The 23,863-nt window shown below is 39.1% G+C and overlaps 1 protein-coding gene and 1 non-coding gene across 4 annotated transcripts in view; both read right to left on the reverse strand.

The window, feature by feature from the left end:
• Window positions 1-6,340: 6,340 nt before the first annotated feature.
• Window positions 6,341-6,413, reverse strand: TRNAT-AGU (transfer RNA threonine (anticodon AGU)). The gene has a single exon. It is a non-coding gene; the product is annotated as a tRNA-Thr (tRNA).
• Window positions 6,414-10,693: 4,280 nt separating this feature from the next.
• The window catches only part of PIK3C3 (phosphatidylinositol 3-kinase catalytic subunit type 3), a 116,675-nt gene continuing 103,505 nt past the window's right edge, over window positions 10,694-23,863 (reverse strand). Inside the window, exons 24-26 of one of the 3 annotated variants that reach the window (XR_010378653.1) lie at window positions 21,027-21,152; window positions 13,478-13,668; window positions 10,694-12,752 (exon numbers count right to left, since the gene is read on the reverse strand). Coding sequence is in view for 1 of the 3 variants with exons in the window: in XM_010975489.3 (XP_010973791.2) it covers window positions 13,654-13,668; window positions 21,027-21,152 (141 nt within the window). In the remaining 2 variants the exon portion in view is untranslated. Of the gene's footprint in view, window positions 13,669-21,026; window positions 21,153-23,863 lie in introns of all 3 variants that reach the window. The other 2 variants (XR_010378652.1, XM_010975489.3) reach the window with 2 other exon arrangements.

Consider the following 23,863-nt stretch of genomic DNA (forward strand, 5'->3'; position numbering starts at 1 on the left):
TCATCGCATTCTGTTCTTCATTTTTTTTTTTTCCTGTTCTCAAGATTAATTCCCACAGGTTAGGGTCCTTTGCAGCTGAAAAGTGCTCAGCAAAGGAATAAGTAAATGGAAATAACTACGGATCACATCTAATATTATCCACTATTCTTGGGATTTTTTGTTTTGAAGCTGTTTTCCTGACCCAGTTTCAATTCCCCTATATTGGGTATAATTACATTAGTCAGGAGTCTCTCAGATAAAGGAGACAGAAAACCAATTCAAATTAGCTTAAGCAAAAAAGGCATGATCCATGGCTTCAAGCAATTGGGAAGATACTTCTGGCATAGATAAATCCAGGGGTTCAAATGATTCTCTCTCTTTCTCTCTCTCTTTTCTCGTATTTTCTCCCTTTCCTTTCCCTCTCTCCCTCCTCCTCTCCTTCCCTTTCTCTCATTTGCCTTTTATTTCTCCTCCTCCAGTCAGATTTCCTTCAGGCCAAGAGACTGTGGTCCGGGGTTGGGCCTGCAAGGTTGGGACTGCAGATCTACACATAGCTCCAGGCTTGTGTCGTCCCAGCCAGTAACCCCAAAGGAAAGAGTTAACTGTCTCTCCCAGTGACAGCACATAAAACCATATATATATATATAAAACACATATATGACACTATATATATATATATATATGTGACATATAACACACACACACACATATATATGTGTCATATATATATATATGACATGTCTGGGTCTTATGATCAGGGCAGGTTGACACATAGCCACCTCTGCTGCTGGGGATGCTGTGCACCATGACTGAAAGGTCCCCTAAATCTGCACAGAATGGTACAAAACATAGAGAATTTTATGTATTATTATTATTTGGGAGAGAAAAACATGACTAAAATGTGAGTTTTACACATTTCACACATTCTCCTCCTGCCACTGATAATACTTATTAAATTTGGAGACTTCAGTCAACTTGTTTTCGAGCCAGGCTAAAACCTTAGAGTTTAACTCAATCCCTTTATTTTATGGATGAGGAAGTGGAATCTTCATCCATCATCAGGGAACCGACCAGCCTAGGGAAGGGCCTGCACCACCCTGGGGCGCAGCAGCTGGTTGGGGAACCGGGAAGCCAGCACATGGTCTCAGACTCACGCAAATTCCCCTGTGACTTGGAGCACTCAGTTCATTTCACTGGGCTTCAGTTTCTTCCATAAAATACACAGGTTGGACTCCATGATTTCTAGTCATTTTTATGGTTTCAAGCATTGCAATTATGGGTCATAAAAGATGAATTTGTTAGCTTTTTAAAATCACTTGCCATTCTATAAAAACCTTATAAAAAGAAAATAGTGCTTTAAAAGGATTTTCCCTAACAATAATCATTCTACCCTGCATTTCATGGAAAACAGTGGAAAGGTCAATTAATGTGCAAAGAGATTGAAGATTCACAACTGTAAGAAATATGAGCAAAATTATTTAGCCCGGTGCTTAATTTATTCTCCAGATCCAAGTTGCTTGTAACTTTAAAAATTTAAAATCCCACTGATAAGTTCAAGATAAGTTCTATGGAAAGATCTGTGGAAATGCTGTAGTAACATGATAAATTTCAACGTCAGCATTCATTTTTAATCACCATTAAGTATTCTCAACTAAGCAGAGATATGTAGAGGGGGGAAATCTGAGAGTTAACTTTAGGAAAATGGTAAGAATGCGGAGGCTGAGAGGGTGGCCTTCTTTATCAAAAATATCCCCCTCAAAAGCAATGTAAACATTTTTTTTGAAGTCCAAAAGAGATTTAGGACACAGGCACAAAGGTAACATATGTATAAACATATTTACAACTTGTTTGCTTTTTATTAGAGAGCCCAGGAGTGGGGTTGCAAAATGAGGTTATGAAAGAAGTTGAATGAACCACAGATTGAATCTCACTGCTAAGCATGATTCTGTAGTATGTGCCAAAAAAATTGGATTGGCTTTAACCTTGAACCGAGCTGATATTTGATTGACTGAAATACTGAAAAGGGTCGGCTTCCCTGGTTGAACATGTGAACTGTGAGAAGGCTGAAGTAAAGTTTAAAATGGCTGAAAAAGACAACGGGATTTTTAACCATCAAAGGCAGCTTTCAGACTGTCCCATGTGCCAAACTGAACGAATCTGTGTTTCCACAATCCTAAGCAGCTCGTCCCACCTGGAGGAGAACTCGGAGATGCGCTCAGTGAGGCTGATTTCATTGAATCAGGGAAAACAGTTCCAGTAATAAGTTCCTGACACCAGATTTGGAAAATCTTTCGATTCTGTATCCTCCAGTGACACATATCCCAGGACAAGACCATCATGAGGTTTGTCACCCCAAGGCGTTCTTAGTCCAGGAAAATGTCAAAGTCTGTAAGGCAAAGAAATCACACACATCAAACCAAACAATGAGATAAAATAACTACAAAAGTAATCTGTATACTGAATACGGCCAGGCATGGTGATGGCAACACTTCCAGAAAGTTCTGCTTACTTTCAGTTCCTAATGATGAGGTGTGAAGCATCGACAGATACCCAAACCTCAGACTTAACCAACACAGCAGAATCATGTGAATGATAAATAGTAACTGATCAAAAAAAAAAAAAAAAAAAGAAAGAAAAGAGTACCTCATTACACGGTGCACCACTGTACAATTTATCCTACCAGGAGCAGTGCTAACACATTCTCCACAGAGGATGCAATGCAAGGACTAAAAATCTGTCAAATGAATGAATTGGAAAAATATAGAACTAGAGAGGATCACAGAATAATGGTGTCCTTTTTCAGACAGGGATTATTAAAAACATCCCAGAAAGAAAGCCTTCAAGATTTTCTAAGTCTTCAGTGAGACTGCACAAAAGACCCTTGGTACACACGTAGATGTAACCACCAAACAGTATTTCCAATGTGCAAATGGCGACACCAGTTTTCTTTAGACAAAGGTGCTGCACGTGGCTCTCTGTTCAGGCCCCTTTGGGGTCCACCATTAAGTAGATTTTGAGAGAGAAGGCCTCCTCCATCATTAGTAGCTTAAGGTGGCCATCATCTCACTGTTTTCCATATGCACACAGTCCATTCCAATGCCCAGGCCTCTCAATTGAATAATTTTTATTCTTTTTTCCTCAATGCTTTCTTAGCTATGCACTTACACTGCTCCATCCTACATAGGAAATGTCAACACCCAAAAGTCCATTGTCTCTAAAATACTGGCTTCAAACATCCCAGTCCATAAATATTATCACCTACTCTTCTAGCTCACCTGCTTACCCATGCCCACTAGAACATTTAAAATCTCTCAGGGACCTCCAATGCATTGACTCCACAGCTTCCACAATCTACCCACTCTCCTGTACTCACACTACTCTTTGAGGAGCTTAGGTAACAGGCCAACAACAGGTACGTGAAAAAAGATGGTCAGCATCACTAATCATCAGGGAAATGCGAATCAAAATCACAATGAGATACCACCTTGCACCTGTCAGAATGGTCATTATCAAATGGACAAGAGATAAGTGTTGGCAAGAAGGTGGAGAAAAGGGAACACTCGTACACTGTTGGTAGGACTGTAAATTGGTACAACCACTAAGGAAAACATTAGAGAGTTTCCTTAACAAATTAAAAGTAGAAATTCCATATGATCCAGCAAAGCTACTTTGGATATTTGTGCAAAGCTACTTTGGGTATATGTCCAAAGCAAATGAAACTACTATCTTGTAGCCAAGAAATGGAAACAAACTGTGTCCATGGATGGATGAATGTATGAAGAAATGTGATATGTGACACACACACACACACACACACACACACACACACACACAATGGAATATTATTCAGCTATAAATAAGGGAATTTTGCCTTCCGTAACAATATCGATGGACCTTGAGGGCATTAAGCAAGTGAAATAAGATGCAGAAAGCCAAATATTGTATGGTTATCCTTACATGCAGAATCTACAAAAAATGAACTCGTGGAGTTAGGGAGTAGATGGGTGGTGGTTGCCAGAGAAAGGGGAGTGGGTGAAAATGATCGAAGGATGCAAACTTCCAGTTATAAGATGAATGAGCTCTGGGAATGCACACGGTGACCTCGGTTCACCATACTGTATTGTATATCTGAAATCTGTTAAGAGAGTAGGTGTTAAAAATCCTCATCACACACACACAGATTGTAACCATGTGAGGTGCTGGATAGGATAACTAACCTCATTGTGGCAATCATTTCACTTTATAATGTCTCCCTTCAAACCTCCTAGACTGTTCCTCCATCCCTCTCAAATAATAACCTATTCGACTGAAAAATTAAAAATTCAAATCAAAAATCCACCAAATTTATCAACCTTGTCATGGCTTCTTCCCTCCTCCTCTTACAAATGTCCCCACCTGTCCCTGGGATGATGTTTTCTCACCTTCTTGGAGATTTCACTCCAGCCTCCTTTGCATTATCAGTCTTCCTTGTGAAATGTCACCATCATCTTAAGGCTCCGTTATTGTCTATGTTAGAAAATCCGTTTACCCAGCATCCTCTCTGTCCCCTCATGCATCTGCTCCTTTAATAGTCAGGAGAGCGTTGCCTGCGATGATTGTCTCCAGTTCTGTGCGTACCGTTCACTCTACAACCCACTCCAGCCCTCTCTGCTTCTACTGTTCCACACAAATTGATGATCTTATCCACCTGCTTCCAAGAAACACAGGCTGACAGGAAATAGGAGATAATGCTACTTTACCAAACACAATGGCCATTTTCTCATTCCACATCCTTGTCTCTCACTAACATTCTTGTTGACCACCGCTTGGGTTTTGAGTCACTCTCCTAATTGACTTGTATGTACACACTCATGTGCTCTCCTACTTCTCTGGCCATTTCATCTGTCTCTTTTGCCTGCTCCTTCTGCCCCATTCAACCTCCAAACATAGACGTTTCTCACATGTCAGTCTTAGGTACCCACCCTCTGTTATCTTTTTAAAAATATTTTCTCCCTACATGATCTCACCAACTTTTTAATAACAGCTCTATTAAGAAGTAATTCACATACCATAACACTCACAGAGCTGTCCCACCATGGCCACTACATAATTTTAGAATATTAAAAGAAATGTCTACTCATTAAGCACTCACTCCTCATCCCCTCCTTCCCCCATCCCTGGGCAGCCACCTCCCCCCACCCTTGGCAATCCGTTTTCTGTCTTTATAGAGTTGAATATTTCATATAAATGGAACCATATAATACGTGGCCTTTTTGTAGCTGGCTTCTTTTACTTAGCATGTTCCAAGGCTCATCTAATGTAACATTTATCAGAACTTCATTCCCTTTTATTGATGAATAATTTCCATTATATTACATATCACAATGGTTTATTCATACATCCGTTTGTGGCTATGAGTTGTTTCAACTTTTTGGCTATCAGAAATAATGCTGCTATGAACATTTGTGTACAAATCGTTGTGTGGACATATGTTTTCATTTCTCTTGGATATATCTAGGAGAAGAATTGCCAGGTCACATGGCAACTCTGTGTTTAACATTTTGACAAAGTGCTGAACTGTTTTCCAGCGCAGGTTGAAACATTTTACAACCACACCAGCAGTGCATTAGTTCCAATCTTTCTACATCCCCATCAACAACTGTTATGGTCTATCTTTTTTTTTTTTAATTATTATTATTATTATAGCTTTCCTAGTGGGTATGAAGTGGCATCTCCTCACTGACTAAAAAATGCCCATTTTTCAATTGTCATTTTATTGTTAAATTGTAAGTGTTCTTTATATATACTAGATACAAGACCATCATCAAATACATGATTTGCAAGTATGTTCTCCTTTTCAGTGAGTTATCTTTTCACTGTCTTCATGGTGTACTTTCAAGCACAAAAGTTTTTAATTTTGATAAAGTTCAATTTATCTATTTTTTTCTTTGGTTGCATGTGGATTTGGTTCATATATAAAAAGCCACTCTTAGTCCAAGGTCACAAGGCTTAGCTCTTACGTTGAGGTCAATGATCCATTTTGAATTAATGTTTGTGTATAGTGTGAGTTACAGTTACAACTTCATCCTTTTGCATATGGCTCTCCAGTTGTCACAGCATCATTTGCTGAAGACTGTTCTCCCTCCCACCCCCACTCCATGCCATTCAATTTTCTTAGCACTCTTCAAAAACCAACTGACTATAAATCATTCCTGAATTCTCAATTATATTCTGTTGATCTCTGTGCCTACCCTTATGCCAATACCACATTATCTTGACTACTGTAACTTTGTAGTAAGTTTTGAAACCACAAAGTTTCTGTCTTCTAATTTCTTAAAAAAATGTTTGTGGGAGAGGAATTAGGTTTATTTATTTATTTAAATGGAGGGACTGGGGATTGAACCCAGGACCTCGTGCTTACTAAGCACTCACTCTACCACTGAGCCATACCCTCCCCCACTTTCTAAATTTGTTCTTTTTCAAAATGTTCTGGACATCTTGGGTTACTTGCACTTCATCAATTTTTATTCTTTAAATACCATCTCATAACAGACAACTCCCAAATTATATTTCCCAAATCCTCTTCTGAAGCCGTGACTCATACTGAAGCTATATCTTCAATTGACAGCCCCAGCAGAGTGTCTCACAGCTATCTCAAAGTGTCCAAACTAAACAGAAAATTCACCCCCATAACTCACTCCCCCGCCAAAGTCCCATTTCTTCTTCTGTCACCTGCACTTAATTACTATACGCATCCCCACAGTTCACTCCATTGCTCATGCAAGAAACCCGAGTCACTCTTCATCCCTCTCTTCCTCCCTCCCAATCTATCGTCAAGTCCCATCCATCCATCTTCCAAACCATCCTTCAAATGCGTTCGCTTGACCCCATATTCACTTTTAAAACCTCAATCCAAGCCATCATAACTGTCTCCTAGATTACTGTTGATGTTCCTGAATTTCCCCTAAAGGTCCATTTTCTACACAAGAAACAGAGTGACAATTGAATAACTTAGATTATTTTGGTTCCCTCCTTAAAAGTTTTTACTGATGTTCTTTTACACTTTTGATCTTTCGACAAAGCCAGGAAACGCGCACCGTGACCGTTTCCCAGGGCTCGGGAGAGCAGGCGTCTGCCAGGGGACCGGAGGCCCCACCACAGGGCAGCAGCTCCCGGGCAGGCGAAGGTGGCGACACCGAGGTGATGTCCCGGTGGACATGCGTGGGTGACCGTGGCCAAGAAAGCGTCTCTTCGAGGTATCTCAAGCCACATCTGCCTGGTTCCTGTGACATGGAGAGCCGTTGTCACCTGGCCCTGGACTTCGAGTTGCTTCAGATCTCTTCTTAAAACTGGTGTTATTGAGATACACCAAATGTCATAAACAGAATTCTATGGTTTTTAGTCAATATAGCTGTTCAACCATCACCAAAATCCCGTTTTAGAACATTTCCATCATTGCGTCAAGTTCCCTCAGTGTCCCTTAACATTCAATTCCCATTTTCACCCCCAGCTCCTGGCAGCCTCTGATCTGCTTTCTGCCTCTGAAAATTTACCTTTTCTGGTTCATGGAAGCTTACAATATGTAGTCTAAGTGTCTTTTCTGTGTCTGGCATCTTTCACTTAGCATAGCACTTTTGAGATTCATCCATATTGGGGCAAAGTAAGTAGTTCATTTTTAGCGATGAGTCGTGTCCTGTTGTATGAGAATACAGATTCTGTCTGGCCATTCATCAGCGGATGGACATTGGAGTTGTTCTGCTTTGCGGTTATCATGAATCATGCTAGGAGTAAGTCTTCTGTGGACACGTTTTCATTTCTTTTGGGTAAACACCTAGGGGTGGAAATGCAGCTTTGTATGCTGCTTATGTTATGTACACTTTTTTTTTTTTTAACTTCAAACTTAGATCTCTTTTGATTAGATTTAAAAAAAAAATGTTTGATCAAAGAGCCAGACAATTGAAACCAAAATTAAAGTTGGTATATACAAAAAAAAAAAAAAAAAAAAACAAAAACAAGAAAAAACCAAACCAATAAAAAACCACACACAAAAACCAAAAACCAAACAAACAAAACAACAAAAACAAACAAGAAAATCCCTTCACACTCAGGTTACTGCAGTCTAAATGGTTTGATCATTTACTTAGGGGAGGGCTAGTAGAATTCTTGATACTATTATGCAGAAACCCACCTTTTGGGAGATCAAATGGGCCTTGATCTGGCTTGTAAAATAAATAAATTAAAATTTCTGGAGAAAAAAAAGTTGGTGAAGGAACTTTTCTATTAACATTCTTGTTAACTGGGAATCAACCATTCTCTCCCTCAACTTGAAACACACTGAGCTAGGCATTATACTAACCATTCAATATTCAGTTTTCAAATTAACACCACTGGTTTTCTTTGATGACCAGTAATCTCGCAAAGGGTCATGATTATGAACACAACAGTAATTTTTTAGTGCTGTGTAGACAGTTGGCCTGCAGACTTTAGGATATACTTTGAGATATTTCTTAGTTGACTTTACTGAATTCCTTAAACTTTCTTGGTTTTACTTGTTTTCTTTTGAAAAGAGAGAACAGGGGAAAAAAATGTGTGCAGTACCTAAAAGTGGACACTTGACAGATTCTGTTGATGATGGTCCCAGAACTCCAGAGCTTTGGGAGATGGGGGTTGTAAAGCCGTATGTGAATCAGAGGCCAGGGTATGAGGGATGACTCAGGGAGGTCTGGGTTTCTTGTGCTAACAAAACAGACATAAAGGGCAGAGTAAGATTAATCCTGATGGTCTCAAGGAAGATAGCGGTGGTGATGACCTAAAGCTTAGAACTGGAGAAACAGCTCAATTCTTGGATTCATTCAGATATGAGTGACTCTATTTTGAGCTTATTTATATCTATACCCGCCGTTTAGACTCCAGAGTTTTAGAATGGCAATACTGGGATGCTACAATAGCTTCTATTTTAGAAAAGTCAGATACTTTATTTGGGAAGTTTTATGGTAAAATTGAACCAGAAAAAAGAACCAAGAGTCCTTAGAGAAATGGCTGACTCTGGGGGGTGGGGGCGGGCAGACAAAGTGTAAGATGAGCCTGGATCATCTTTTCATGCCAGAAAAGCAAGAAAGGGCTCAAAGAATATTGAGGCCACGTCAGGGGACACAGGCAGGGCTGAAGACAGGTCAGTTTTGGTGCAATTTTACCGACAAAATAAGTGATGACAGGAATGCATTCTATAATAAAATTAAGTAAGGAGTCCACATGTTACCCCAAAAGATAAAGGGCCCGATTTTTGTCATACCCGAAAGACATGTTTACAGTCGGGAGACGATGCGTTGTGTAGTGAAAGATTTTAAAAGATTTATTTAAAAATGGAGAAGAATGCCTCCAAGAACAGGGTGCGGGCTGCTCTAAGGGGGGAAAAGAGGCAGTTCTGGTCTCCTCTTTCCCTTATACCCTCACTTACAGGTGGTCTCTTGATTGACTGACGGCTCTTGTCCCCGAACGTAGTCACATTTGGCCCCTTTGCGCACGTCCTCACCCGTGGTGTACACACAGAAAGCCAAGGGGATGGCGGCTATACCGCAATGTTAATTGTAACACATATAATACAGTACAGACATTGGGTCGTGTCCGGTTAAGTCCTTTCTGCTACTGCACAGTCTTGGCTGCCCTGCTCTAACCGGTTTCTTGCTGGCACTCATCTGGGGGAAGTAAAGCCCCTTTATGCTGGGGGTGGGCGTATCGCCACCATCTGGACCACCCTCCCTCTCCTCCACCTGTCCGCCCAGTGTCCCCACTTACCTACCTACCTAACACATAGAGTCCATACTAATATAAGTAGAAGGATAAATAATTAATGGAGAAATGCGAGCTCTACCCAAGCGCAGATCACTAACAAGTGTAGAAATAATAATGGAACTAAAAAAAAATCACTACGTGGCTTTCACCACAGTAATACATGATTCAGGAAAGAATAATCAGTTTATGCTAAAATTGGTGGCTTTGTAAAACTGCGGTAAAGGACAAGCTATTTACACAGTTTCAAAGTACCTCTTCATAAAACACTTACGAATCGCTACTTTGTAAGTATCAAACAAGAACTAACTTCAGAAAGAAGAAAGCTGGAAAACACACAGTAACCGAGTAACGACAGCTACCACCACCAGGAAATGGATGAACTGACATCTGGTAAGATGCTCTGAAAAGCACACAGCACATGCTGAAGCGTTCCTACCAAAAATGAACAACTCTTGAGGGGAATTAGACAAACTCAGAACTGTGGGGTTTTCTACAAAGTATAACTGCTTTATACTTTGAAACTACTAATTCCAATCTTTTTTTTTTTTTTTTTTTGAAACTAGTCCACACTTCAGATTTTAGTTTTTAGCTAATGTCCCTTTCCTGTGCCATGATCCCATCCAGGTGGTATGCATTCTATATAGTGATGTATTAACATATCAAAGTATTCCAGTATTTTTTTCTGTATTACAGAAAATTCATGTTGATTTTGACTTTTATCCCCCCCCCCCAAAAAAAAACCCCTCCTGAGTCTCAATCTGGTTTATTTATTTATTTTTAAATTGCAATGTCAGGTCTATACGCAAAAACACGAAGTGCATGATGATCGTGGGTTAACTGTTGCATGGTTCAGATTTATTTCGCCCCTGTATGCTTTTGCTGAGTAACTTATCTCTTATTTCAAGGCACATGTGATTATGTGGCATGATGACACACAACTCAGTTTCTTAGAAATTTCTAGAATTTATTGACGATCCCAGTAATCCTGTTTATGAGAAAAAGTAAGAAAAAGAACAGCCTCTGTTTTGGGGAGATTCCAGTCTAACGAGCCACAGTCTCACACACACACACACACACACACGGGGTCAGTTTTAGCACCACTGCCTCATGAGAAACAGAGGCCGGGAGGATTTGACGGTCAAGCCCGTGATCACTGGAATCTGAGTAACTCAACTTCAGATCCCAGCTCTGCTCTCACTCTGCAGCCTTCCTGTGGGCGGATGATTCAATGGCCTTAAAATTCTGAAGGATGGGGAGACTGTTCTGTCTCCCAGGGCTGCTACACAGAACAGTGAGATAAGGCACTGAAGCAGTTAGCACAATCCTGACATGTAACGGTAAGCCCTTGTAAATCACGTTGACTGTTATTATTACAATATATATGCACCTGAAAACTCTGTGATACAAAAAAGCTGGGGAACATCCAACTCTATACAGAGACTAGCAAAAATCAGGCTGCATCAATCCCTTAATTGAGGGCTGTGGCCCACACTTGATGTCTTTCTGATGGCCCCGCTTTCTGTGGCTGCCGCCCACAATGTCTCTCCAGCTCAGAGATCCACTCTGAATACTCCAGAGTACATGACCACGGTACTAGCAATTTTTAATTAGGGCAATGCGTCCTCACACATACTTTGTCTAAACTCAAAGCAAGCACTGTGCTCGAAAAGATATAAAACTTGACAAAGAATCTGAATGCAATGACAGTAAAGGAAAACAGAGACAAATCGTAAAGACAGAACTCTAAACAATAAAAGAATGGGAGTTGGGGAAAGCAGTAGGAGCACAGAGCTTGCTCTGAGCAACAGAGACCAACGTATCACTTTTCTTCTCATGATGGCTCACTGCCAACAGCCAAAACGCTCTCAGCTAAACCAAAGCTGCTGTCCATTCTCGGTCGACACCTGCCTGCCTTCCTAGGAAGCTGTCTCCCTCATAATCCCTATTGAATCTGCACTGAATACAAGGTTACTCAGGATCAACCCTCCTTACCGGTTGTCAGTGTTTGCCCTTGTACAATTTCATATTGCTCCAAAAATTACTTATAGAGCATGTTATACATACAAACCATGCTACCGTCCATGCCAAGTATAATGGAGTTTATGAAGACAGATGATACCACGCTGCCCGACAGCTGATTCAAACAGGGATCAGCAGATTATGGCCTGAGGTCCAATCAGGCCATGCTGTTTGATTACCTATTCTCTGTGGCTAATTTACTGATCCAGCACGGTTGAGGAGCTGTGAACACGATCATATGCTTTCCAAAGCGGAAGGTACTTACTATCTTTGCCCTTTTCAGAAAACGGTCTGCCAACCTCTGAAAGGAGATGCGGCTATCCCCAAAATACCCCACTTTACCAAGCACCAGTTAAAGAGCTACAAATGAGGAATTCAGAAAGTTCAGAAAGCTGGAGTGGTCACTCTCAACAGGGCCATTCTTTTTGGACAAAGTACCAATAGAAATAGGACTTAAAAGAATAAGAATGCAGGCGGGTTACCAACGGCTAAGGAAAAAAAAATGATGTAAATACAGAAAGCAAAGAAAAAGCAAAATAAGAGCACGGAGCTTGCCATTTAGCTTGGGCATAGCTTCTCTTATGATATTCGCAGAGGTCTTTTCATTTTTACCATTTTTCTCATCTGCATGGATGTTTTATACAAATCACAATCCATTTGCCTCTACGACCATCACTTAATATATGCTTGCCTTCCAGCTGGTAAACCTCACTCTGGAGAGGTAAACTCACAGAGTTGAGTTCGGTAGCAAACATTGTAATTAATGGCATTCTCCAAAACTGCCTTAATTTAGCCTTTTCACAATCTTTTTATTCAGCACCACAGGAACGAGGTATTACTTACCTTCCAAACAAAGTCGCACGACTGTGCAACACATCGACTGGCAAAAATCACCACCGCGTTGCTCTTCTCATGTGTGTGTCTTCCTTCTCCCCAAAGTTCCATGAGGCAAGAGAGCTAGATGGATTAGTGGGACGTCTAGTCTTAAAAGACCAAAAATCATTTTGCTTTAATCAGAAAGGATATGTTATATTAACAAGTCTAGGGGAACTATTTTTAAATGCTCTTAAAAACTAGGTTTTCATAAAAAATGACTGCAGAAAGACAGTTTATGCTTGCACATAAAAATATCTTAGGCTCAATACAAAAAGCTGCTGTCATATTACCTTTTGGACAATTATTCAGAGAGCTATATTTTTAGGACTTGCTATATGTACTTACAACCTCGGAGAAATGTGAACTACAAGACAACAGAAACAAAAAAACGGTATTTCTAAGTAACAGAAAATGACCATCTTATTTGAAATATACACAATTCTCAAAGTGTGAAAGAATGGGCCATAACACGTAAAATTTTAAGTATTGTATATTGGGGGGGGGGGGAAACAAGAGAAAAAAGAAAAGAAAACAACTGGAGGAAGGGGAGAAGAAATAACAGAGAAAGGGAATGAGAGGGAGAGAAAGCAAAATACCAAAACAGAGAATTAATCCAAATTCATATAACTGCTCTCCTGATGCGAAGAGATGAAGGGAAAAAGGACTTTTAAACTCAAAGACTAAATTGTTTGACTATTTCAACATAAATTTCCTCCAGAACTCTCATAATATGTACATGGTTCTGGAAGCAGCGTCTTCCTTCTTAGCTTATTAACAATGTATACATTTGAAAATAACTATATACAGTATTTCAAAACAAACCATTCAAGACCTATTTAAGCAGTAACGTCCAAGGGAACAGAACTGAGGCACATTCCGGATATATGGTATCTTGAAGATGAAATGTTCTCTTCCGTGCTTGTTAGTCTGAAGTCTTCCTTATATAACAGGTTGCTTTTAACGTAGTTTTCTTACAGAGACAAGCATCTTGATGGGCCAAACCCAGTTTCATTTTCTCCAGTACTATAAAAAATAAACAAATAGGAGATAATTCGCTTTACTATTCACAAAGAAAAATAAACAACAGTCTATAGTTTCAAAAAACTGCTTGGAAAGAGATGACCCATGAGGGGAAAAAGAAATTCAGCTAACTCCAGTCTACAATTAAACAAAACAAACAAACAAAAAAGAGAAATAATTACTTTACTACATGCCATGAAGAGAATTTCAATTAATTATAATGTACAGGATGCCTGAGACTTAGCTTAAAAATCAGTTTATATGAGAAAATATTTGGGGGAGGGAATGTTTGCTGAATGTAAGCTTAAGATGACCCCACTATTACATGACAGACAAATCCAGCACGAGGAAGGCAAAAATCCCACTAAATTCTTCAGTGATAGATGATTAATATTTTTAGTAGTAAGCTAAGTTCTTGGTCCATGTGACATTTTTAGGGACTGTGAAAACCTGTAATTTACTCCACAGAGTGCAGCCAATGCACCATAGAAATGGTCTAGAAATAAAAAAAGAAAAAGGAAGTAGTCCTGAAAAAACAAGAAAGGCCTAGTCAAGTGCTGTTTGGGGGCCAATACATTAACAGTGTTTGGTACTAAAATATCAAGTAGACATAAAAGATAGCAACATTTTTAGTACCTGCTTTGTGCTAGGCACTCTCACAATTATCTCAAAACCATGTGCAACCGTTAATAGCTGTTGTCTTTAACATGAATAATCACCCATTGTCTTAGTAAGGACAACTCCGATGGTTCTGCTTGGGTGAATATACACCGAGTCATCCACATCTCATGTGCCCTCTGATCCAATCAAACATATGCTGGCGTCATCATCGTGGAGAAATTAACAATGCTATTTATGTGCAACAAAACTTTGTTTCAATGAACGTCAACTCATTATTACTCAGAGAAGATGTGAAGGAAGAAGAACCTTGCTGACAAACATGTTGTGTGTGTGTATAAATATGAAATATGTTGATTTTAATCTGATACCCTGTAAAGTGGCAATTCTAGAAAGAATACGCTGATTTATTTTTAATGCTAATAAAAAGAATGTAATTTACAATTTAAGAAGCTGCTTAAATCTCTTCTCAAAGGCAGTACCAGAGAAAACAAACTTCTCAATGGTCCTTGGCACTTATGTAAAACCACACACGTTAATTTGGTGACTACACTGTATCAGGAACAGTTTAGGCTCTGTGGGAGACTCCAAGTTACTTAAGACAAAATTCTTCTACTAGAAAGAGTAAAGATGTACTGCTTGGGGAGGGGGGGAGGTGTTGGAAATACAGTTATGGGAATTGTCTTGAAGTAAATCAGGAGAGCTACAAAGAAAGTTCCTTCTGAAGGCTGGTGGAAGACGGTGAAAGTTGAAAATGCAGATTAAAGCCAAACTGTGGAAGGTCCTCACTGACATGTTAGGCAGTCTAAATTATTTCAAACTTGAAGACTAAATTGTGTTACTATTTCAACATAAATTTTCTCCAGAACTCTCATGATACGTACATGGTTCTGCAAAGAAATAAAAACCACACCTACGTTTGTATGTGATAAAAATGCTACTACTAAACAGACAGCCTCTGATATACTTCCTAAATACTTCAAGTATCTGTGCCCATGAGGGGTAGGATGGGGTGGCGGGGGTCACTAATACTATGGAACAGAGCCAGTCCCAAAATACTCAACTCCCTTCGCACTTGAATAATTTACATAGAAGTTTGATACAACAGAGAGGCAGGAAAACAACATATAGTATAATAAATAATCTTACTGAAAGCAGATGGTGAAACAAATGGGTAAATCTTAACCACGGATTATATTCAGGTGTCTGAAAATTTTCCTTAGAGACGATAAGGGAGTAACACTTGTATGGATGAAAAATAAACTGCAGGGAATTTTAGCTGAAAGTTATGGGGCATTACGCTGACTGCTGCTATGACAATAATTAACTCACCTTAAGACCTTAAAACATTTGTAATGTAGCAAGGGCTTAGAATATATTTTCTAAACATCATGGATTTTAATGGGTAGCTGTGTAGCAGTACTGACTGCAATGCAACAAGAGAGCACACGTGCTCAGTAAAATTCAAGACTGGTTTTTTGGTAATGTGCAAAATTAAGTTTTATCCTGTATTTGTCATATTTATCTGGGATTAACTGTTTCCAATGACTCCTTTTTACGTCATACACTATTGGCTACTCACATGGCTAGGTTTTTTTTTTTTTTCTTTTGATGTTTGGATGAAAGATGAAGGGGAGAAAATTAAAAGATCATTTTTTAAATTTGCAAGTCTATTTTTTAAAAACTCGTGACTCACTACACAATCTATTCATATCTAATAAGCTAAGGCTTAGATGTATATTGAGAAAAATATTATCTAGAAACTACCTATTTCTACCACCCAAAGTTTGAGTTTGAATCTGGACTTTTTCACCTATTAACCTTAAGACCTTGGCAAGATAATTAACCTGTCTAAGTCTTAGGTTTCTTATCTATCAAACACACCTGGCGATACACACCTACTTCACAGGTGTGTAGATAAAACAAGGTGTTGCAGACAACAAGTTTACATAATTCCTGGCACATTTAAGTGTTCAGCATGTAATAGAAAAGAACAAATCTGACTCCATATTAGATCTGTTCCTTTGGCTTTAACCCTGTGCTCTGTTCTCCAGGCTCAGTCTTGCCAGCCCTGCACCTTTTGGGAAACAATGTTGCCTTTACCCTGAAATATACATTAGAGGCTATTCTAAAGGCTCTGACCTTTAAGGATATTAGCACTTCTGCACTGATATAAAGATAACAAGTTGCAAAATAGAAAATAACCTTTGTTTTATTGGAGGTTTACAGGGGCACCACGACCTGACCCCACATGGAAGGCTGCTAGAACAAAGAACTCCTACAGCGAAGTTTGCAACAACCCCACCCCCCCGCCTTTTTTTTTTTAGTATAAAAACAGCCTTAATTCTGACTTGGGTAGGATGGTTCTCCAGGACATTAATCTGCCATCTTCTGAGTCGGCTGGCTTTCTGAATAAAGTCACTATTCCTTGCCCCAACACCTTGTCTCCCTGTAGTAAATCTCCCTGTAGATTTACTGGCCTGTAGTGCAGTGAGCAGAACGATTTTGGACTCGGTAACAAACAGGCTGTTACTATTGATACTCTTGTTTGTTTCTTGTTGTTCTTATTTCTCCCAGGATAGCTCCAATGTATTAGGAATAAATGTGGGACACAAAGTTGTTCTGTGTGATATTCTGGTTTTATGTTACTTATTTAAGCCAGTGGTCTGGGAACCATCTGACTCTTTAGAAAATTAATTCGCTAAATTAACACTTGGTTTCAGAGCAGAAGACTTTCTATTTGGCCCTCAGGCTCAATACTGTTTGTTTTGTTGAATAAAATATTTCACACTGCTGCTCATTACTCCTAATGGTAAAATAAGGTCCGTATGATGTAAAATCAGAAATGATGGTTCTTTTAAAAACAAAATTAAAACCAAGAAAAGTTCAAATGGAATCAATTCTGCTGAAGACTTCAAAGAAAAATACTATCTTCTTTTCTCCTTAGGGCATCTTTTGCATCTAGGTCTTCTGCAAGCCAATGAGAGAGCAGAGCGGTTGCAGTGGAAACATCCCACACGGGGTCTAAGTACTGAGGTCAGTACATGAAAGTAAGTCAGGAATATAAATAGACAAAATTACTCAAGAAAAGCTCTTCAAAAGGGAACACCTTAGAGACAGTCATCTCTCAAAGAGCCCAAAATAGGAAGCTTTTCCCCTAGTGCTGATACAAAAAAATCTGTTTCTTTGAGCAGCAGACAGGGCAGATGGCTTGAAATCAGAGGCCACGTTGTAGCAGAGAAATGAGAACCTTCAGTGCTTGCAGTCACATTCAGAGTGGTCATGTCATGCCATGGGAGGAACCTGGGATCTCAAACACTTCTGACGGAGACCCTGACATTTATTAGAGGACACGTGTCCTTCAGGGGAAATGTCAGGCATAATAAACATAGAATTTTCCTCCTTTCATTGTTTGTTTTTTTAATGTTCCAAAGTCCAAGTGTGTGCATGTGTGTATGTGTGTGTGTAGCTGGATTCTCTTCAGTCAAAGGTGAGTAAGAAGGGACCACACATTTATGTGACCCTCTGCCTGGACCTGTGCTCTTAACTCCTTGAACACCAAAGAGACCAAGGAAGAGTTCTTGCCAAATGGATGGCAGTGCTATGTTCTTAGTATCCTAAGCTGGGACTTAGGTAAAATTTCTGAATCCAGTCTGTTCTCAGTATTCTATGTTTAGTGTGCAAAAAATAGATCTATAACCCTAGTTAATCTATCAAGCTTCATTTAATTAGATTTAATATGTAATGAGATTAATGGACACCACACTCCCATTCTCCAGAATTCTACTATGAATCAATATAGCGACAGATGGACAGGAAAAAGTTGAAACTGGAAAGAAATGGGCTGCAATGGGAGAGATTTCCAGTGAAAGGCACAGTTTAGAGCAGTAAGTGCCCCAAACTAAGCGACCTCTACTTTTGGCGCAAACAAAACTAGAAAGCAATATAAAGATAATTTGAACGGCAAGAAGAGTTCTGATGATGCAATTTCAAAGACAATGACCCAAAGAAAAGTGGTTTTCAGTGGCAAATTTGTACCACTAATAGATGGGTGTTGCTAGGCAACAAATATTGCAGTATTTAATCTCTACCCTTCCTCACAAATGGCATGATGGAATAAAATGAGTCCTTTCAGCATTTCAGCAAAATAGTTGTATCTGGCAATTTTTCAGTCGTTTTTCAGAATATGATTTCTTTCATGCAGAAACAACTGTAACTTTGGCTAACATGCATCTGTCTACCTGCATTATTTAAAAACTGGGCTCTATAATCCACAGAGATTAACGCACAAAAGTTAGCATCCATCACTTAGCAATATGCGTCCTCATAATAAATACTGCTGAGTGACCAAAAAAAATGCTGGTCATCAGAATTTGAGAGTGCGTGTGATTTATTAGCACCAATACTTAGAAAATATATATATAAGGAATGTGAGTTTCAAAGAGAAAATAAACGTCCTCAGAGATTAGGTGAGAAACAACTATGCTTTTATAACTGTATAATTTGAAGAGACTTGTGTGAAGTTAAGACCTGGTTTAGTATCTCCGGCACCCTTCAATGCCTAAGTAAGTTCCAATGAAATTTAATATCCTTAGGTTACTCTTCTATTAATATTGTTTCAATTGTACAATAGCACAGGTGACATATTTAAAGAAATCTAAAAACAGTGTGAGAATCTGCAAGTTCATTTCTTAGAATAAAGAATATGGGATTCTTGTGAATCACTACACCGTACACATGAAACTTACATAATATTATAAATCAACTATACCTCAGTAAAAAATAAGAAGATTATGGGATTCTGATAAAGAAGATGTGAATTTGATAAGCCAGAAAACAACCTTAGTTTATCACTGGTTGGATGTAGGGGTCAAAAGATTTGGGCATGAGTCTTGGTTCTGTCCCCTGTTAAGACACATGAAGTTTGGCTAAGTCATACTTCTCTGGGATTTTTCCCCTATGGCTCTGAAACATCCTGCTGTGCTGTATGTGGGTACAGATCTACCATTAGCTAGCTGGGTGACTTTGACAAGTCACTTACCTACTACCTGAGTCGCAGTTTACTCTCCTAGGAACTGACTCGCTGTGATAAATGACACATGAAGTAGACCATGAGTTGGCATTTGTAATAAAATATGACTCAGATTGGTGCTCAGAGAGAAGAAACACTTTTTGTTAAGTGAGGAAGAGAGTACAGGCTAACATTTACAGGAAAAAAAATCCCTTATGTTCATTAGATATTTCTTAAGTGTATAAAGGCACTGTGCAAAGGGTCACTGACAGACATCCCAGCCTTCAAGTAGTTTGCATTTTAGGAGTTTTAAGGCAAGTATCCAAATACCTATAATAGGAAACAAAATGTAAGTACAGCTTGTAACAGAAGTACAAAGTACTATTAATATTCAGAGGAAGATGAATCACAGTGGCATTAAGAACAGATCTTGGAAGGACAGGTTGGGTTTTGGCAAGCAGGGGTTCAGACAAGATTGATTATTAAGAAGAAGGATATTTCTGGGCTGAAGTAATGGAACAGCAAAGCAGCCAGAGAAATGGAAGAGAGCAAAAATATAGAGAGTTTTAGGGGAACAGCTTAGGAAGAAGCTTAGAACAAAACATTCTGGGACGCCTTGAGTTGCTAGAGATTGGACGTCACGTTAAGGCAATCGGGAAACACTTTCCATGTTTAAATAAAAAACGAAACAAAACAAGGTAAAACATTATTTTGTGAAAATACATCTGATTTTGTTCAGTAGAATAAAGATCAAATGCTGAGAGAAGAAAAAGGATGAAAGCGAAGAGAACAGTCACGAAGTTTCAGTCGTCCAAGGCATCGCAAGGTGAACTGCCACCAGGCTAAAATGGCAGTAGTGAGAAAACAAAAGAAAACAGTGATTGGAAAATGGTTAAAGCACTTACAAGGCTTGGTGACAATCTGGATACTACTGAGTGAGGGAAAAGTCAAAACAGACAAGCTTTGAGCTTGGGCGATCAGTAAAATTATTAACTGAACGCGTAAAGTAAGGAAGGTGTTCACAGGGAGAAGCGTGTTAGGATCTGGGAGAGGAAAGCGGCCTCATATTTCTGTTTGCTCATCATTTCCATGATCATCCTCATTATGAAATTCAAAGGTAAAACAGGTTTCAAAATCTGAGGTTTATCAACAAGGCTAGTGTAAAAACTCCTCCCCTCCGTTGTTTGCATGGAAGAGTCTGCTGGCGGTAAGTCTCCAGACAGACCTTTTCTATGCGCCGTTTGCACTGCTTTATCTATAGCTTCTAACCTCCCTTCCCAGCACTTCACCATTCAGCAAAAGCCAGCAAGTGTCCACGTCTCACTTGTCAAGACTTCTGCTAGACTGGGTCTAGATCATTCTCAAGAAGGGCTTAGAGTCATACATGAATGTACATATATTTGTTTTCACATTCTTTTTCACCGTAAGCTACTACTGACTATACTTCAATTAAAAAAAAAAAAAGTTTACAGTCAGCACTGACTTCAAAGCACGAACACACCTGTGCTGACCCTCGACAATTTAGTCATTACTCAGAACATTTCAGCGGGGCGTTTCAGAGTTACTGATGGATCACGAACAGGTTCACGCCGGAAGGCTCGTGAGATGTCAGGAGGTTTGACCAAAAAAACAGAAAGGATGGGCCACTGGCAGGAGAAAGGCGTGGTTCTGCGAGGAGTCTAGGATGGCACACGGAGAAGCTGGATAAAGGCGCCGCCCTCAGAGAACTTACCTGGGCGAACTTGTGGATCTGTTCCACGACCGCGGCAAACAGAGCGTGGACACTTTCATCAATCAGGCTCTGCATGTAGTGCACGGCCTCTTCGTCAGACAGGTCCAGGCGGAATTTATCCTGAACCTGCAAGGTCAGAGTCTGTGAGTCTTTTCAACAAACAAAAATGGACACATTTCAAACAGAGACAGAAACAAACAGATATAGACATGATTACAATATATCAGAAGCTATTTCTATGCCAAAGAAATGATTCATAATGTATGTGGAGTTCTGAACACTACTCTCTTGAATGTGGAACTTTTCTTCTTTGCTATTTGCTCTTTATATCTTTGTTGGTTGTAAATATTTTTTCAGAAAAACAATAAGAGTAAATGGAAAATACAATTGTTAGGCCCTGCAAATTTAAAAAAACATACAAAATTTGTTCTCTTAAAGGTGTGCTTTTTTTATTTTTGCATTTCAAAGTGAGAACTACTACATAAAATTTAAATTGGGATGTGACGCTTAACTATTGTCTTCACTTTATGAAATGGATTTAGGAAGGTGAGCTTATGTGAATATTCTCCCTCACGTTCATGGACCACACGAGGACAGGAACCATGTCATCACTGGCAAAATGAACTAAACTAGATCTCTAAAGTGTCCCCCTTCCTATAGGAGTTCCCCGTACTTCTGCACAGAAGTACTTCAACTGGCCTATAATTTCCAAAGACAGAGGAATTTTTCATTATTTCACATAAAAAGATACATATGAAAGTATCTTTATATATCTTTTTATATTCTGATTACTACAAAATTAGTAGAGGTTACAGATAAGAATAGTTCCCTAAATGCAAAAGCCAGTGTTACAGAATGACTGTGCAAAACACTGTGCAAGGCACTTAACGGGCAGTGTTTCACTTGACTCTCAGATGGCTCTAGGGAGATAATATCTCCATCTATAAGACACAGAGGGTTTACAAAGCATATACACTTCAGAAAAGGCAGGCTAGGATAAAAAGTGGTCCACATTTAGTATTTCCTTTTAAGTACAGAGTTTAACTACCGTAAAACTAGGAAGAGAGGGCAGACAGTACTACAAGCCATGGCCCCAGCTCAGCGCTTTTTCCTCGTCACTGCACTGGAAGTTTACCAGATGATCTGACAGCCCTGCAGCCTCAGGACGGAGGAGGTGAAAGAGGTAGGTATAAAAAGCAAAGGACAACTGGTGGATGGAGATCTAAAAGTATTAACGAACTACCTCCCCAGTTTCTGGATCCCAGTTAAAGATCCACATGTTCCTTGAGTTTAATCCATTAAATTCTTTATATTCCTTGACTTCTACTTAGAGAGGTCATGTGACAATTCTGAAACTAATTTTTAAGAAAATCAAAAAGCTACAGGGCAGGAAAAACAAAACAAAACAAAAAAACACCAACCAAAACCTTTAACCCAATTTATCAACACTTGCATACTTAGGTAAGTGCTTAAATCACAAACAGAAAATATATATTTGGCATGTAAAGAAAATGTTATTAGAGGGGAGGGTATAGACCTCCATCAAAAGTATAAATAAACCTAATTACTACCCCCTCCAAAAAACAAACAAAATGTAATTTACCAAACATGAAAACATTCTCTTTTATAACAAAGAAGGTTAACTGCATATAAATGGTTGACTTGGTACCACATATACTGACTTATGTTGGCTGCTTGTTACTGTCCCCTGGGTCCTTCAGCTTCTAATCATTTTCTCCAAGCTACACTCTCTCTGTTCTTCAGATTCTATAATTTCTATTGATTTATCTTTAAATTCACTGATTACTTCTAATGCCATGACCTAATCTGTTTTTAAAGCTGTCCAGTTAACACTTCATTTTAGCTATTATACTTTAAGCTCTAGAATTTTCATTTTGCTTTTTTCCTTCCTAGCTTTTATTTTAATGTTGAGATCTCCATCTGTTCAGTCATTATACCCTTTAATTCCCTTAAGCCTTTAAACATGTTGAACATGCTTCTTTAACTGACTGCTTCTTTTTATTGGCTGTGGGTCACGTTTTTTTCTATTTCATCACATATCTAGTGATTTGATTTTTTTTTTATTAGATATTAGGCATTTTGGATATGTTACAGAGAAAGAATTTTCTTGTGTTCCTGTGAAGAATCATTATAGAAGGAGGTCAACTTGGTTAGCATCAAATCCAGTTATCTGTCCTTCCTGTGAGGAACAACAGCTGGGAACTGCTCAGTGTTTTTGGCTCTGGCTGCTGCTTCCCCATCCCCTGGGATCACTGGATCAGCATAGTTTCCCTTTCAGCCAGGATCTGGGAAAATTTTATATGTAGATTAGAGGAACGGGGGACTTAATACCACTGTGACTTTCACCTTTCCAAAATCTGTCCCCTAACTTCTTGGCTATCCCTACCAGCTCCAAACTCTGTCCTTTTGCACCTCAATAAGGCTGCACCCAAACCAATCTGGAGAGTGTCTTCAAGGAAAAGATTACAACACAAGCTTGCAGATTTCAGCCTCTGCAGCGATCTTTCAAAGGCAGATGCCCTTTGTTTGAAATACTCTGAAAACTCCCAAAATGTGACACAGAGACACAAAGTGAGCAAAAGTTGTTGGAAAAAAATGACACCAATACACTTGCTCAAGACAGCATTGCCACAAACTTTCAAAATTATTGTCTGCAGAATGCAGTAAAGTAAAATGCAATAAAACAAGTTGTCAGTTTCAAAAAACTTAAAAAGAAATTGATATATATGTACTAAAATACATTATAGGAACAGGAAAATATTGTTGAACTTTGCTAGGATTACTTTTGATAACCTGAAAAACCTGCTCCTCTGAAG

This window comes from Camelus dromedarius, chromosome 32 (genome assembly GCF_036321535.1).
Source record: "Camelus dromedarius isolate mCamDro1 chromosome 32, mCamDro1.pat, whole genome shotgun sequence".
NCBI lineage: Eukaryota > Metazoa > Chordata > Mammalia > Artiodactyla > Camelidae > Camelus > Camelus dromedarius.